Source organism: Nicotiana sylvestris, chromosome 11 (assembly GCF_000393655.2).
Source record: "Nicotiana sylvestris chromosome 11, ASM39365v2, whole genome shotgun sequence".
Classification (NCBI taxonomy): Eukaryota; Viridiplantae; Streptophyta; class Magnoliopsida; order Solanales; family Solanaceae; genus Nicotiana; species Nicotiana sylvestris.
In genome coordinates this window covers 76,300,439-76,316,752 of record NC_091067.1, presented here as the reverse complement: position 1 = coordinate 76,316,752, position 16,314 = coordinate 76,300,439, and the positions used below count along the sequence as shown (strand labels likewise).

At 40.6% G+C, this 16,314-nt stretch overlaps 1 protein-coding gene across 1 annotated transcript; it reads right to left on the bottom strand.

Moving 5' to 3' along the window:
* Positions 1–228: 228 nt before the first annotated feature.
* On the bottom strand, positions 229–7,289 carry LOC104245328 (GATA transcription factor 24-like). Its single transcript, XM_009800920.2, has 7 exons — positions 6,858–7,289; positions 5,818–5,901; positions 5,599–5,732; positions 3,893–4,003; positions 3,572–3,677; positions 682–753; positions 229–584 (listed from the first exon to the last, which is right to left on the bottom strand). The coding sequence occupies exons 1-7, from the start codon at positions 7,200–7,202 to the stop codon at positions 498–500; spliced, it is 939 nt and encodes a 312-aa protein (XP_009799222.1). The 5' UTR covers positions 7,203–7,289; the 3' UTR covers positions 229–497.
* Between the last annotated feature and the right edge of the window lie 9,025 nt (positions 7,290–16,314).

Here is a 16,314-nt window from a genome sequence, read left to right as displayed (position 1 = left end):
TTTAAATGACATGTATAGATCATGAGATCAATTTTCCCTAGTATCACAATAACTTTAGTTCCTCTTGTGTGCATGCTCTGATTTAACTTTAGGAGTTTAAATGACATGCATGAGATCAATTTTCCCTAGTATCACATTAACTTTAGTCCCTCTTGTGTGCATACTCTGATTCTTCAGATTTGTAATTCTTACCTCTGCACACAAGAATATCATGGATCGAAGGAGGACTATTTTAAAGCGCTTACGTGCTTAGTGAGTTGTATATATCTGGGATACAGATTCAAAATAAATTACATTTGAATAGCAGAATAAAACTCTAGATGGAATGACCTAAATCTATGCAACAAAGGTCCTCTACGTATTTTGCCTTAGTTGTTTCTTATGTACAAAAGTATGCAAGTTTGGCAGATATTAGACACCATATAAATTTCAGGTCTTTCACCTTAAAGAAGATTAATTGCCACCAGAGGTGACTGCAAAATAGAGCTCTTCATCATTCATCGCGGTAGCACTGTGTTTTCATCATCTGAAGTAATGATACCAGCAGCAGCCATAGCATCTGATCCATTCGCTTCATCATTGCTCTAGCAGTGAGAATATCATACAAAGTTAATTTGAGGGCCCGGACAAACTACAATCAAAGGATATTGAGAACCCCACCAGAGACAGAGAGAGCTGCACCTGTTCACTAGATTTCACGGTATGATCCGGAGCTCCTGCAGTTGAAACTTTAGAAAGATCTCTTAAAATCCCCTGCAATCACAATTCACCACAAGGAGGGCAAAGCAATACCATCAATTGTAAAACCAGATTCCTGATTGGAATGATGGAAATAACTTCTAAATTCTGACTCCCAACTTACCTCAAAACTTGATAATTGAAGTCGAGAGAAAAAGAGTGTTAAAAAGTAAAAAAGTACACATTTCATGAACTCACTGGATACCCACAAAAAAAAAAACACTTTATAATAGGCGAATGTAGTTGCTAATCCTCAAAACATCTCTTATTCCTCTCAAGAAAAATAGCCCACATGATGTAGACAGGAATAATCCTCCAGATCTGCTTTAGCACTTTTCCAACTCTCTGTCCAAGCCAACACAGCAGCAAACTATTCATATCCATAGGCATCATCCGTTGCACTCTAAAGATGTTTAACAAAATCCAAACCCGCAAGAGTGTAATAGTAAGTCATTTGTTTTTTTTTTGTTTTTTTTAAGAAGGTAACATATTTTATATATAAGATAAAGTAACCTTATCACAAAGATTGTGTTAAGAGATTACAGAAAGTTACAAGACCCCAAAAAGAGTAAAAACCTAGTCTTGTGGTAGTTACAAGGCCCCAATGATGTCCACTATAGACTCCACATCTTCTACGAGCTTCTTTACACCAAAAGTGAAACAAAAATATACAATTCATCTTGATCTTCTGTTCAGAACTAAATCTATCTTCAAAGCATCTACCGTTCCTTTCCATCCATATTGTCCACCAAATACAAGCTGGGAAAATGCTCCACCATTTCTTCTGCCTCAGTGGGATACCTGGATCATTCCAGCATGCTATCATTTCTGCAGTTGTCCTGGGTACTGTCCAGTTTAATCCTTTCATACTCATGAATAAATAACACAACTTGCTGGTCACTTTACAATGTAAAAAGAGGTGGTTATTTGTTTCAATCTCATTACCACACAAAAAACATTTTGAGCATAGTTGCATTCCTCTCTTTATCAAACTATCATGGGTTAGAACAGCCTCTTTAACCACTAGCCAACAAAAGCATGCCACTTTAAAAGGTATCTTGACCTTCCAGATGTGCTTCCAGTTCCACGGCCCATTGTGTGGTTGTCCAGAACAATTTAGAAACCTATAAGCTGACTTCACAGTATGAATTCCCCTGCTATCTCTTTCCCATACTATTCTGTCTTCTTCCTCTACAATCTCTTTGAAGCTATCCAGCAATTTGAAGAATTCAGTCACTCTAATAACCTCCCGGTCATTAAGGAACCTTCTGAAGGTCCCTTTTCTGAAAAGAACACCTACTGCATAGTGAAAACCCCCTCTTCTGAAGAGTGTCTTGTGTTAAGCAAGCACTCTTAGCAGCAATCCATCCAACACAAGCAAAAGTTTTTTTTTTTTTCTTGGACAAGGTATCCATCCGAAACAAGCAACTGTAGAAGGAGCTTTAGTCTTCCAAATTAACTTTCATGGCCAGTCCACTTCCCATTTCCCAGAGACTTTTGCAGCACGTTACAACTCACGATAAACACCCCATTACAACTAGCCAACCGGATCTGCTTATCCCTCTGTTATGAACCCGAATTCACAACACAAAGTAAACGAGGGAAATGATAGGTTTAATTCATAAACTCAAAGAGTCGATCATTACAACAACAGAAACTAGAACTAAGAAGGAGATTCAGAGAAGACAGATAGAGAGAGCCGAGGGAGAACAGAAAGAGATAGACCAGAGGAAGAAGCCAGAAGAATGGAGACAAGAGGGGAACAGAGTTCTCGACCATACTCATAACTTCCAACTCACAGCCACTACCCTTTTTAAGCGAACTGTCCTACGTCTACAAACTACTACTCAACCTGGATCCCAAATTAACTTGGCCCTATTGCTTGTACTCGGCCCAATAGCTACTTGTGTGAGATTGGGCTGGTGCTGGTTCATAACAGCCTCTTGTTATCATCCAACACAACATGCTTCAAAAAATCCAATAACTAATTTTAATCCACTTCCCAAACATTAAAATTCTACTAATTTTTATCTCCAACCATTATCTAAAAAACAATCAGCAACCATACAGTTTCTGTTTGCAGCTATTCTGTACAAAATAGGAAACATGTGCATTAATCTCCTTTCACCCGGCCAGACATCATGCAACTTCCATTTCAAATTTCCAGCTTCAATTTATTCTCAAACCCACCCCATAATTTACTTATGTTTTCTTATAGGTATAATTTACTTATGTTACTCCAGATTGCAGCTTTGAACGGTGTAGTAACTGAACAAGGTTTCCAGCAGTCTTCTTTACCGTATTTGGTGATGATCACATCCTTCAAGTTTCCTCCCAATCATCATTAAGTCTCTATAACCACTTATAGGAGCCTCTTATTGTGGAGTCTCAATTTTTTAACTCCCCATCCACCTCCCTTTTTCTGCTTCATTACCTCTTGCCATTTCACTAAGTGCCCCCTCTTCTTTTCTGAATTTCCTTCTCACATAAACTTGTTTCTTAAACGATTAATGCTTTTTTAAACTTTAATAGGAATGGGGATAAGTGACATTAGTTAGGTAGGAATGCCATCTAAAAAGAGCTAACTGAATCAAGAGTTGTCACTGGGATGGGAATAATTGATATTAGGTAGGTAGGAATGCCTCCAAAATTTGATCAAGGGACCCCTGCTTATCCCTTGATCAAAGAAAAAGAGAATCCACAACATAGCACACAATTCTATTCTACATAAATAGGCTCATATACATGGAGCAAAATGTGGACACAATTATCATTGTTTGAACTGATAAGTTACAAAACCTAAGTGAGCAAGGTCTTTAAATTCAATACTAACCTTATTGGCCCACGTAAGTCCACATGCATTGCAGAGCGACCTCGGGCCAGCTGGTCCACGACGCATCATAGGAGTGAATTTCGAACTAATTCCACAATGTCTACATCTGTTGAAAAAAAAAATAAAGATCTCAGGTGCTGCATTTGTTTGATTTTATCAGTTCAACTCAGATGCCACATAAAGTTTGATCTTATGCTATATAACGGGTCAATAACTTATCAGAGGTATTGCTGTCAGAACTTTTTCTTTCTGGATAAGGAGAGGTATGGCCATGGGACTTATTCACAGAACAGAATACAACTACAGAAGTCTGACACTCACGATGTTTCTGGTTCTTCTTGGCTTGAGCCTACATTCCCCTCTGCAGAAGAAGAGCCCGCTTCATCAGAGATTGACTTGGAAGATGTAAACTGACCCTTTTTACGCTGCATCCTGACAGCAAAACAGAGATCTGTGTGATGCAATAGACCACGGAGATCTTTTTTGACTAAAAACACATTGTAAACCACCCTAACTAGAATCTGCATGTTAAAGAATAGGCAAAGACTGAACTTTAGAGCTTCAAATAGGAAAAGAAAAAGAACCGAGTAACCCCTACATAAAATTTGGGGAAGGAAAAAGAGAAAAGGAACAATAATTGGTCCACAACTAGCCTAACGCTCAAGATGCCGCCGTCATTTACAATGTCACAAGCTCACAACTAGATGCCCGTATGTCACTATAAATATCTTTTAGCAATAGACATTTTACTTCCATTGGAGGAGAGTTTCCAAATAACATGCGCCCAAATTGAAGATTGAAACATGCCTGCATGAGAGATAAGCCAATGGAAGATCGCATTCACTACCAATATTGTATTTGTATGTACATATTACCACGACCAGCTTTTAACCCCCAGAATAACCTACCAAAGTGTCATGTTTGGTTCTAAGCGAAGGCTGGCCAACAAGTCAACACGTTACCAAGGTCTATATCACACTAGTGTGTGATGCCATTAGGCTCCTTTAAGGTTCCTCCAATGATCATGTCACTGAAAGTGTATATCCAACCATGGAATTGGGACTCCGTTATAAGGAGGTCAGGGCATTAAACAACGTCATATTCGCATCTCAAGCAATGCCTTATTTATGGTAACAGTCAACTTTAAAATCTTCAGTGCACGTGGGCTTCTGCTAAATACCTTCTCTTTTTCGTCTGACAGGAGCCCTGCCCATGCTCTGCCACTCATGATACTCTCTGTCCCTTTACTTTAGGGATAGTAGTTTGGCTAAAACATCACCATCTACAGAACTTATCCCTTTCAACTGGAGCTAAGTGACACATTCTAAAGTTTTTCTTTTTTGGGATAGATGGCATATCTCCTTGGCCCTCTAACCTTTTGCTATGTCTTTATATAACTAATTATGTTTATCTTCTCAGTGATATCTACATTACCCAAAAAGTTTTAAAAAGACTGCTACTGGACAGTCCATTTCACACAAGAGAATCATAAATTAGTACCAAATGTATCCTGATAAAAAAAAACTATTTTATATCTCTTATTCCGTCCGACTTAAAAGCCAGAGACATGAACTCATTTATGCCGTACAATTAGCAGCAGAGCAATAATGGAAACTTCTAATATTAGGTAAAAAGCAAAAACACCAGAAAAGTATCACAGCAATACGCCTTACAAGGGGCAAGTTGTCACTTTTCTTCTATGAAGTGGATATTAGTAGATGAACATGTTGTGTGTAGCCCAAAGAAACAGTTTGCTAACATTTCAAGCAGGTCTTTGGTCTCACACAGTCCATTACATTGCTATCTAGAGCTTATAGCAACAAGAAGTGATGAATGTAAAGCACTAAATAAATGTCTTTACTACTCCAATTACAAGTAGATTAGAAGGAAAGCTCAACTTGCGACATAATGAAAATTGGTGGAGATGACTAGTGACTAGTCATGGTAGACCAATCATGGCAGAAACTCATTTATCTCCAAGACATCTAACATGATGTCCTCCAAGGAAATAAATGAAACTGTATTACCTAAGAGCAACTTCCTTCCGAACAGTGTATCGAATCTTTTTATCAAAACATCGTTCTTTCCTTTTTTCCCTAAAGCGACTCAAAGAAGCAGCCCGTTGTGGTTGATTCAATCTTCCAGGACCTTCACTTGAAGCCTAAGGAAATTGCAGAAGAAGCAGGTTAATTGATTGCCAACCAGAATAACAGAAAACCCCTACATGTTGGAAGAAAGGTTTATACCCAATGACTCTGGGAAGCCACATCGACAGCAGCGGTTCCAGTAGGGACTTCATATCCATCCAACAGCAGCATCACTGCCTGAACCTGAAAATTAATGAAGACAAAAGAAACTTTTACTCCTCCGTACAATGCTTGTCTTATGAGACAAGATTATTCAGTGTTCAGACTAGAAGGACCTACCTACAGCGGATTAAAGATTACTCGTTTAGCCGACCTCAACCAATTCGGGATTGAGATATAATTGATTGATTCACCAAGATGCATGTAGACAAGCAAAAAAGTAATTCAACAAACTAAGACAAATGAAAGCCCATCCATCTCCATAAGGTTTTGAAAGTTAACTGTCACTCGGATTTTAAAAATAGCAAAAACCTTCCATGACCTCTTTGCTGCAAAGACTAATCAATATCCATACCAACTCATCCTTCGCATCGAATCATATGAATTTCCAATTTCCAAGTACTGAATCACCTAAGTTATAAAAGCAACAACAACTACACCTAAATCCCAAACTAGTTACAATCAGCTATATGGTTCCTCTATATCCATTTCACTCTATTAGGACCCGTTTATTCCACAAAAGCAGATGTTTGCCTGGACTAACATGCCCTAGAGCTTCCTGCAAAACCTAGTTTTTAGATCCTTCTTTTTAATGACGGTGGTGTCCAAACCATCAGCACAAGTATTGAGTAACTCTACCCACCCAGGCTTAGCCAAATGGGAAGAACTCACCTAGCGGTTTTTGCCTCCACTAGGATTTGAACCTAAAACCTCATGGTTCTCCTCCCACTTCGTTGACCACCAGGTCACACCCTTGGATGCGAAACTAGTATTTTTTAATCCATGTGGAACTAGTAATGTTATCCATGAATATACTAAGCAGAATGCATAAGTTAGTGAGCAAAAAATTCATCCTGAAACACACATTTAACCTCAATTAAAATATCAAAATAATTCACTTAGCAAAATATGCACTTTTATAGCACACTGCAGAAAAACGATCAAGATTCAAAAGTAAAAGGGCTAATAAAAAGAAACACCTTTTCAGGTGAAACGTCTGGATACACAAACACTTGGCCTCGAAACGAGAGCGTAAGCTGATTGCTACTTCCTATGCCAGGGACATAGAGAGCATTATGTGCAACGCCTTCCACAACATTCAGCGCAGCAGCCTCCTCCATAGTTGCGCCGGCGCCGCCGTTGTGGAGGGCATGGTGGTAGTTGTGGTCGTAGCGAATGTGATGAGAAGGATCGTCTATGGACTCCCCTCCTCCTCCTCCGCCGTCGACGTCAACGTCATCATCGTCGTCTTTCCCTTCAGCAAAATGAGTATGTTGATGTCTCTCTTGATGTACTGTTCCGTTCATTGTCTCTCTCCTGTACATCGTATCTCCACGATTTGCCTGTCACTTCTTCCAAAAAACTGAAAAAACCTTGCTCTATAGTGAGTCTATGTACTCCATTTGTATTATAATATTTGGTTTTTAGTTTTGTTATGATATTTATTTATTCCGGAAACAATAACTTACTTGTTATAAATATATATTATATTATGTTATGGATGTTCATTTAGTACTCCCTTATGGATAAATATTACCTCGGCATAAGATTATCTATATGTGGTACACTAGCAACTTACAAGCTGCTTGCACAGCAGCTTTCATTCTTCTATAAATAGAAGAGATTTTAGTTCATTATGTACATTAGTTTAAAAGTTGAATAATATATCAGTTTCTCTATACTTATCTTTAGTTTATTTACTTTACAGTCGTTATTTCATAACAAGTTATCAGCACGAGACTCTGCCATCTCGAACAAATACTTTAAAAGAATCAGAGGTACGAACTTTCTTTTTCTAAATAATGTCAAATCTTTCTAACTTGAATTTGTAGCCCCGGATATATCAAGCAAAAGCTACATGTCTTGGGTGTTTTATGCTGAAATTCATCTTGATGCGATGGGTCTGGCAGACACCATCAAGGACAAGAATCAGGCATCAAACCAAGACCGTGCCAAAGCAATGATATTCTTACGCCATCACCTTGATGAGGGCCTGAAAATGAAATATCTTACTGTTAAAGCATCATACTGTGGAACAATTTGAAAGATAGATATGACCACTAAAGATGGTCGTTCTTCCACAAGCACGTTATGAGTGGACTCATTTAAGGCTATAAGATTTTAAATCTATCAGTGAGTATAATTGTGCTATGTTCAAAATTATTTCCCAATTGAAATTATGTGGTGATAATATTACTGATCATGATATGTTGGAGAAAACTTTCACCACTTTCCATGCCTCGAATATGCTCCTGTAGCAGCAATATCGAGAGATGGGATTCAAAAAGTATTCTGAACTTATCTCACATCTTCTTGTAGTCGAGCAACATAACGGGCTATTAATGAAAAAACATGAAAGTCGACCTACTGGTTCTTGTCCATTCCCTGAAGTGAATGAGACGAACTTCCACCAAGCTAAACGTGGAAGAGGTCGTGGCCCCAGTCATGGTCATGGCCGTGGTCGGGGAGGAAACTCTAATCATGGTAATAATAATGCACCAAAAAACTCTCCTAACCACCAGCAGTGGAAAAGGAACGAACAAAAGCATGAAGCGATGCAAGCCAAAAATGTAGAAAATGCATGTTATAAATGTGAAGGAAAAGGGCACTGGTCACATGTCGTACGCCAAAGCACCTGGTTGAGCTTTATCAAGTCTCCCTAAAGAAGACAGAGAAAAATGTTGAAGCAAATTTTATTTCTGAAGATAATGTTGACTTCATGCATTTGAATGTAGCTGATTACTTTGCACTCCCAGAAGGAGAAACAAGTCATGTGATCACTGATGCATCTGTAGAAATTTAAATTTTTGTTGTTTGTATTAGTTGGTATAGCTATGTAAAAGTATGTTTTGATAATGATATTCACTATAATATTTATTTTGAAGAATATGGATAATCCTCAAATTATGTTTGGATTCAAGACCAATCAAGAAGATATTTGTGTAATTGATAGTGGAACAACTCATGCCATATTCAAGAATCAGAAATACTTTTCTTATTTGCATAAGGAAAAAGCAAATGTTTCAACAATTTCTGGTAATATAAGTTTGATTGAAGGCTCCGGAAGAGCCATTATATTTCTCTTTAAGGGAACAAAACTTATTATAGACAATGCATTGTTCTCCTCCAAGTCCCGAAGAAACTTGTTGAGTTTTATATATATCCGCCAAAATGGGTATCATATTGAGACAATAGATGAAGTGAACGTGGAATATCTTTGTATTACAAAGAATATTTCTGGCCAGAAATGCATTGTAGAAAAGTTACCAAATTTATCTTCTAGCTTATACTATTCAAAAATCAGTACAGTTGAAGCACACTCTATCGTAAACCAAAAGTTTACTGATTCAAATACGTTTGTGCTTTGGCATGGCCGTTTGGGTCATCCTGGATCAATAATGATGAGACGAATTATTGAAAATTCGAGTGGGCATCCACTAAAGAACCTGAAGATTCTTACAAATGATGAATTGTCTTAGGATGCTTGTTATCAAGGCAAAATAATCACTTGACCACACCAATGAAGGTTGGCATGGAATCCTCTGCCTTTTTAAAGCGTATACATGGGGATATATGTGGACCTATTCACCCACCAAGTGGGTTGTTTAGATATTTTATGGTCCTAACATATGCATCTTCAAGATGGTCTCATGTGTGCCTACTATTATCTTGCAACCTGGCATTTGCAAAGCTATTAGCCCAAATAATTCGCTTAAGGGCACAATTTCAAGATGTCACGACCCTAAATCCAACCCGGTCGTGATGGCGCTTCTCGTGAAGACAAGGCCAACCGACTCACTTCCAATTCACTTTAAGCAATTAAATTAACAACTACTAAGTCTTTAATTAGAAATAAAATCTCAAAATAAGTACTTAACAGTATAATTTGTAGAAATAAAAGCCAACACAGCCCGATACCGGGGTGTCACTAGTCATGAGTATCTACAAGTTCTAATACAAGTCTGAGAAGTCTATAAACTATTATAAACTGTCTGATAAAGAGATAGAAATGATAAGGGGGAGAAACACAGGACTGTGGATGCCAAGCAGCTACCTCGTGGACTCCGAAATCTGCCGGAAGCTCTCAACTCGCACTGGCAGGATCCGCAACGCCTGAATCTGCACACGGGGTGCAGGTAGTAAAGTGAGTACTCTAACTTAGTGAGTAACAAATGTAAATAAAGACTGAAAGCAGGAAATCACGTAAGGCACAAAAACATGCTATAATGAAGCAGTAAAACCATTTAAAACAGTAAACTAGTGAAAGATGGGTAAAATCCGTTAACTCAAAATTTACTTCATGAAAAGCCTTTTCAACAATTAAGCAGGTAATTGACAGTCATTTATGAAAAGTAAACACATAAAGGTTCGTCCCTCGGGCACAGTATCAACAAATCCGTCCCTCGGGAAACATCTCAGAACAATACCAGCCCCTCGGGCTCAATCTCACATCACAATGGGTACTCGCGCTTATTGGGTTATACAGACTCCTGGAGGGGCCCCTTACGGCCCAAACGCAATATCAAGCCACCTCATGGCATCATCACTAGGCCATCGGCCTCATATCAATCAAGCTACCTCGTGGCGTACATATCTCAAACCCTCGGCCTCATAATCGGTATCAAATGTTTCCTCACAACATAGGCCCTCGGCCTTACTTAGTCAAAATCCTTACAAGCCACTCGGGCAATCGTAAAACATGATTCTCAGCCCAAAAATATTATTTAAAAGATCACGTAAGTTTTAAAACAGAGTAAACATGGCTGAGTACAAAAACAGTGAAATATAACATGACTGAGTTCAAGTATAAAGTCAAAACAGTAAGGAAATACCAGTAAAAATCCCCGAAGGGTTCAAATAGTTGGCATAAAGCCCAAATATGGCATTCAACCCAAATCATGATGATAGCAAATAGATTTCAGTCAAATATGCGGTAAAATCTTCAATCGGGATGGACCAAGTCACAATCCCCAATAGTGCACGACCCCATGCTCATCACCAAACAAGTGCACGACCCCCAGAACATCATTTACAATCATTACTCACCTCGAACTAGTCAAATCTTTAGCTCGCGATGCCTTTGCCCTTCGAATCAGCCTCCACTCACGTTGAATCTATCCAAAATTAGAGCGAGGATGTCAAAATATGCTAAGGGAACGAAGACCAAGCAAAAATAATCAAAATACGACACAAATCCCGAAATTACCAAAACCCGACCTTTGAGACCACGTCTCGAAATTCGATAATTTTTACATCAATAGATTTCTTATCTCCCCACGAGTTCATACATATCAAAAGTTCTGAATTCCGACCTCAAATGGTCCTTCAAACCCTCAAGTCTAGGTCTAAGTTTCCAAGCCCTAGCTTCCCCAATTTTCACCCTTGAATTCTATAATTTCTAGCCCTAATATGTGAAATAATAGCATAGGAATGAGTTTTAGGTCTGAATTCATTACCTCAATGAAGTTCCCTTGAAATCCCTCTTTCAAATCATCCAAAAGCTCCAAGACCAAAGTCAAAAATGGTGAAATAGCTCAAATTTCGTGAAAGCCACAATTTATACTTTCTGCCCAGTCATTTTCGCATCTGCAGACAAATTATCGCTTCTGCGGTACCGCATCTGCGGTCCTCACTTAAACTCCTATTTCCGCATCTGCAATCCATTATCCGCATCTGCGACTTCGTAGATGCGGTCCTCTTAGCCGCTTCTGCGGTTCCTGCTCCTCAAGCCCTTTTTCCGCTTCTGCGACCGATCTCCTGCACGTGCAGCGTCGCACCTGCGGTCCCCAATCCGTAGGTGCGGAAATACCAGAAGCAACAAAAGTTCAGCAGCTGCAAACATTCCTCAAACATCCCGTCAACTATTCGAAATCACCCCGAGGCCCCCGAGACCTCAACCAAAAGCACAAACATATCCCAATACCTTATCCAAACTTGTTCCAATCTTCAAAACACCTCAAACAACATCAAATAAACCAAAACATATCGGATTCAAGCCTAACTTTCTAAAATCTTCTGAATTCCGCTTTTGATTAAAAAACCAACCAAACCACGTCCGAATGACCTGTTATTTTGCACACACATCCAAATGACACGACGGAACTACTGCAACTCTCTGAATTCCATTTCGACCCTTATATCAAAATCTCGCCTACTAACCGAAAATCGCCAAAATATCAACTTTGCCAATTCATGCCTAAATCTACTCCGAACCTCCAAAACTTATTCCGATCATGCTCCTAAGTCACAAATCACCTCCCGAAGCTAACCGGACCATCGGAACTCATATCCAATCCCTCTAACACATAAGTCAACATCTGGTTGACTTTTCCAACTTAAGTTTCCTCAAAAGAGACTAAGTGTCTAAAAACCTTACCAAATTCATTTCAGATTCGATCTGACCAACCTGATATCACATACACGGATAAACAAAGCATAAAGAAGCAGAAATGGGGAAAATGGAGAGGTAACTCATGAGACGACTGGTCGGGTCGTCACATCCTACCCAACTTAAACAAACGTTCGTCCTCGAATGAGTCAAGAAACATACCTAAAGCCTCAAACAGGTGAAGATATCTACTTTGCATCTCCCGCTCGATCTCCTAGGTAGCTTCCTCCACGGGCCAACCTCTCCACTGCACTTTCACAGAAGCTATATCCTTTGACCTTAACTTTCGAACCTGACGACCTAAAATAGCTACTGGCTCCACATCATAAGTCAAATCATCATCCAACTAAACCGTGCTGAAATCCAAAACATGAGACGGATCCCCAATATACTTTCGGAGCATAGAAACATGAAATACCGGATGCACACTCGACAAGCTGGGTGGAAAAGCAAGCTCATAAGCCACCTCCCCAATCCTCCGGAGCACCTCAAAAGGCCCAATGAACCGAGGACTCAATTTACCTTTCTTTCAAAATCTCATAACACTCTTCATGGGTGAAACCTTCAACAGAACCTTCTCGCCAACTATGTAGGACACATCTTGAACCTTCCTGTCAGCATAACTCTTTTACCTCGACTGCGCGATATGAAGCCTTTCCTGAATCACCTTCACCTTCTCCAAAGCATCCTGCACCAAGTCTATCTCCAATAGCCTAACCTCACCTGGCTCAAACCAACCAATTGGAGATCTACACCGCCTCCCATACAAAGCCTCATATGGAGCCATCTGAATACTCTACTGGTAGCTGTTGTTGTAAGCAAAATCTACAAGCGGTAGAAACTGATCCCATGACCATCCGAAATCAATGACACAAGCACGCAACAGGTCCTCCAATATCTAAATAGTGTGCTTGGACTGCCCGTCCGTCTGAGGGTGAAAAGTTATGCTCAACTCAACCTGAGTACCCAACTCTTACTACATATACCTCCAAAACTACGTTGTAAATTGAGTGCCCCTATCTAAAATGATGGAAACTGGGACACCATGTAACCGAACAATCTCTCGGGTATAGATCTCTGCCAACCGCTCTGAAGAATAAGTAATACACACAGGAATGAAATGTGCGGACTTGGTCAGTCGATCCACAATCACCCAAATAACATCAAACTTCCTCAAAGTCCGTGGAAGTCCAACAAGAAAGTCCATAGTGATCCTTTCCCACTTCCACTCGGGAATATCCATCTGCTGAAGCAAGACACCTGGTCTCTGATGCTCATATTTCACCTGCTGACAATTGAGACACCGAGCTACAAATCCCACAATGTCTTTCTTCATTCTTCTCTACCAATAGTGCTACCTCAAATCCTGATACATCTTCAAAGCAACCGGATGAATGGAATACCGCGAGCTATGGGACTCCTCTAGAATCAACTCCCGAAGCCCATCCACATTGGGCACACAAATCCGGCCATACATCCTCAACACCCCATCATCACCAATGGTCACATCCCTAGCATTATCGTGCTGAACTCTGTCCTTAAGGACAAGCAAATGCGGATCATCATACTGGCGCTCTCTGATGCGATCATATAAAGAAGACCGAGAAACCACACAAGCCAATACTTGACTGGACTCCGAAATATCTAACCTCACGAACTGATTGGCCAAGGCCTGAACATCAACTGCAAGGGGTCTCTTCCCAACTAGAATATATGCCAAACTCCCCATACTCACCGCCTTTCGGCTCAAAGCATCGGCCACCACATTGGCCTTTCCCGGATGGTACAATATAGTGATATCATAATCCTTAAGCAACTCCAACCACCTCCGCTGCCTCAAATTGAGATCCTTTTGTTTGAACAAGTGCTGGAGGCTACAATGATCAGTAAACACCTCACAAGACACACCATACAAGTAATGCCTCAAAATCTTCAACGCATGAACTATGGCAGCCCAATCTAAATCATGAACGGGGTAGTTCTTCTCATGGGGCTTCAACTGACGAGAAGCATAAGTAATAACTCTACCCCTGCATCAATACAAAACCAATACCAACTCTCGAAGCATCACAATACACGGTATATGAACTTGAAGCTGATGGTAAAACTAACACTGGAGCTGTGGTCAAGGCTGTCTTGAGCTTCTGAAAGCTCTCCTCACACTCGTCTGACCATACAAATGAAGCACCCTTCTGAGTCAACTTGGTCAAGGGTGATGCGATAGATGAGAATCCCTAAACAAAATGGTGATAATAACCCCCTAAACCAAGAAAGTTGCGAATCTATGTGGCCGAGGACAGTCGGGGCCAACTCTGAACCGCCTCTATCTTCTTCGGATCAACCTGAATACCCTCGTTGGACACCACGTGCCCCAAGAAAGCCATTGAATAACTCACACTTGGAGAATTTTGCATAAAGCTTCTCCTCTCTCAATCTCTGCAACACAGACCTCAAATGCTCCGTGTGCTTACCCTGACTATGCAAATACACCAGAATGTCATCAATGAAGACTGTGACAAACAAGTCCAGATAAGGCCGGAACACACTATTCATAAAATGCATGAACGTTACTGGGGCATTGGTCAACCCAAAAGACACCATCAAGAACTCATAATGACCATATCGGGTCCTGAAAGATGTCTTAAGAATATCCGAGTCCCTGATCTTTAACTGGTGATAACCTGAACGGAGATCAATCTTGGAGAACACTCTCGCTCCCTGAAGCTAGTCAAATAAATCATTAATGCGAGGCAAAGGATACTTGTTCTTAATTGTTACTTTGTTAAATTGCCTATAATCAATGCACATTCTCATAGTGCCATCATTCTTCTTCATAAATAGAACCGGCGCACCCCAAGGTGACACACTAGGCCGAATGAACCCTTTATCAAGAAGTTCCTAAAGCTGCTCCTTTAATTCCTTCAACTCTGTTGGTGCCATACAATACGGCGGAATAGAAATGAGCTGAGTGCCTAGCACCAGGTCAATACCAAAATCAATATCCCTGTCCGGTGGCATGCTCGGCAGGTCTGCAGGAAACACATCGGGAAAATCCCTCACAACTGGAACAGATTCAATACTGGGAGTCTCAATACCGACATCCCTCACGAAGGCTAGATATGAAAGACAACCCTTCCCTACCACACACTAGGCTTTCAAGAATGAGATCACTCTACTGGGACATAATCAGTCACGCCTCACCACTCAATCCGTGGCACACCCGGTATAGCCAATGTGACTGTCTTAGCATGACAGTCCACAATAGCATGACATAGAGATAGCTAATCCATGCCCAAAATGACATTGAAATCTACCATACACAATAATAAAAGATCCACATGGGTCTCCAAACCCCCAATAGTCACCCCACATGACTGGTACACACGATATACAATAATAGTATCACCCACCGGGGTAGATACATAAACAGGTGAAGCAAAAAACTCACGGGGCATACCCAAATAACGAGCAAAGTATGATGACACATATGAAAAGGTAGAACCGGGATCAAATAATACAGAGGCATCTCTATGGCAGACTGAAACAACACTTGTAATAATAACATCTGAAGCAATAACATCGGGTCTACCTAGAAGTGCATAGAAACGGGCCTGGCTGCCACCTGATCGACCTCCCCCTTTGGGGCGACCCCTAGCTGACTGACCTCCACCCCTAACTGGCTGGGCGGGTGGTGGTGAAGTAACTGACACTGAAGCTGATAACTGACTCCTCTGCTGAGATGAACTCGCAAGACGACAAGGGCACTACCTCCACATATGACCCATATTACCACACCCATAACAACTCCCAGGTGCTGGAGAAGGGGACTGAAGGGAACCCCTCACACCGGAGTGACTAGCAGATGCGCTCGGCATAGAAGAGCCCTAGACTGATGGAGCATAGGACGAACTCTGAGCTGGAAGGGCACTAAGTGATGACTGGCTCTGATGAGAATTGTGAGAAACATGACCCGATGATGCCCCATGATAACCTGGGCGAGCTGGCGGAACATGCCTGAATGGACGGCCTCTACCGTGCTGAAACTGACC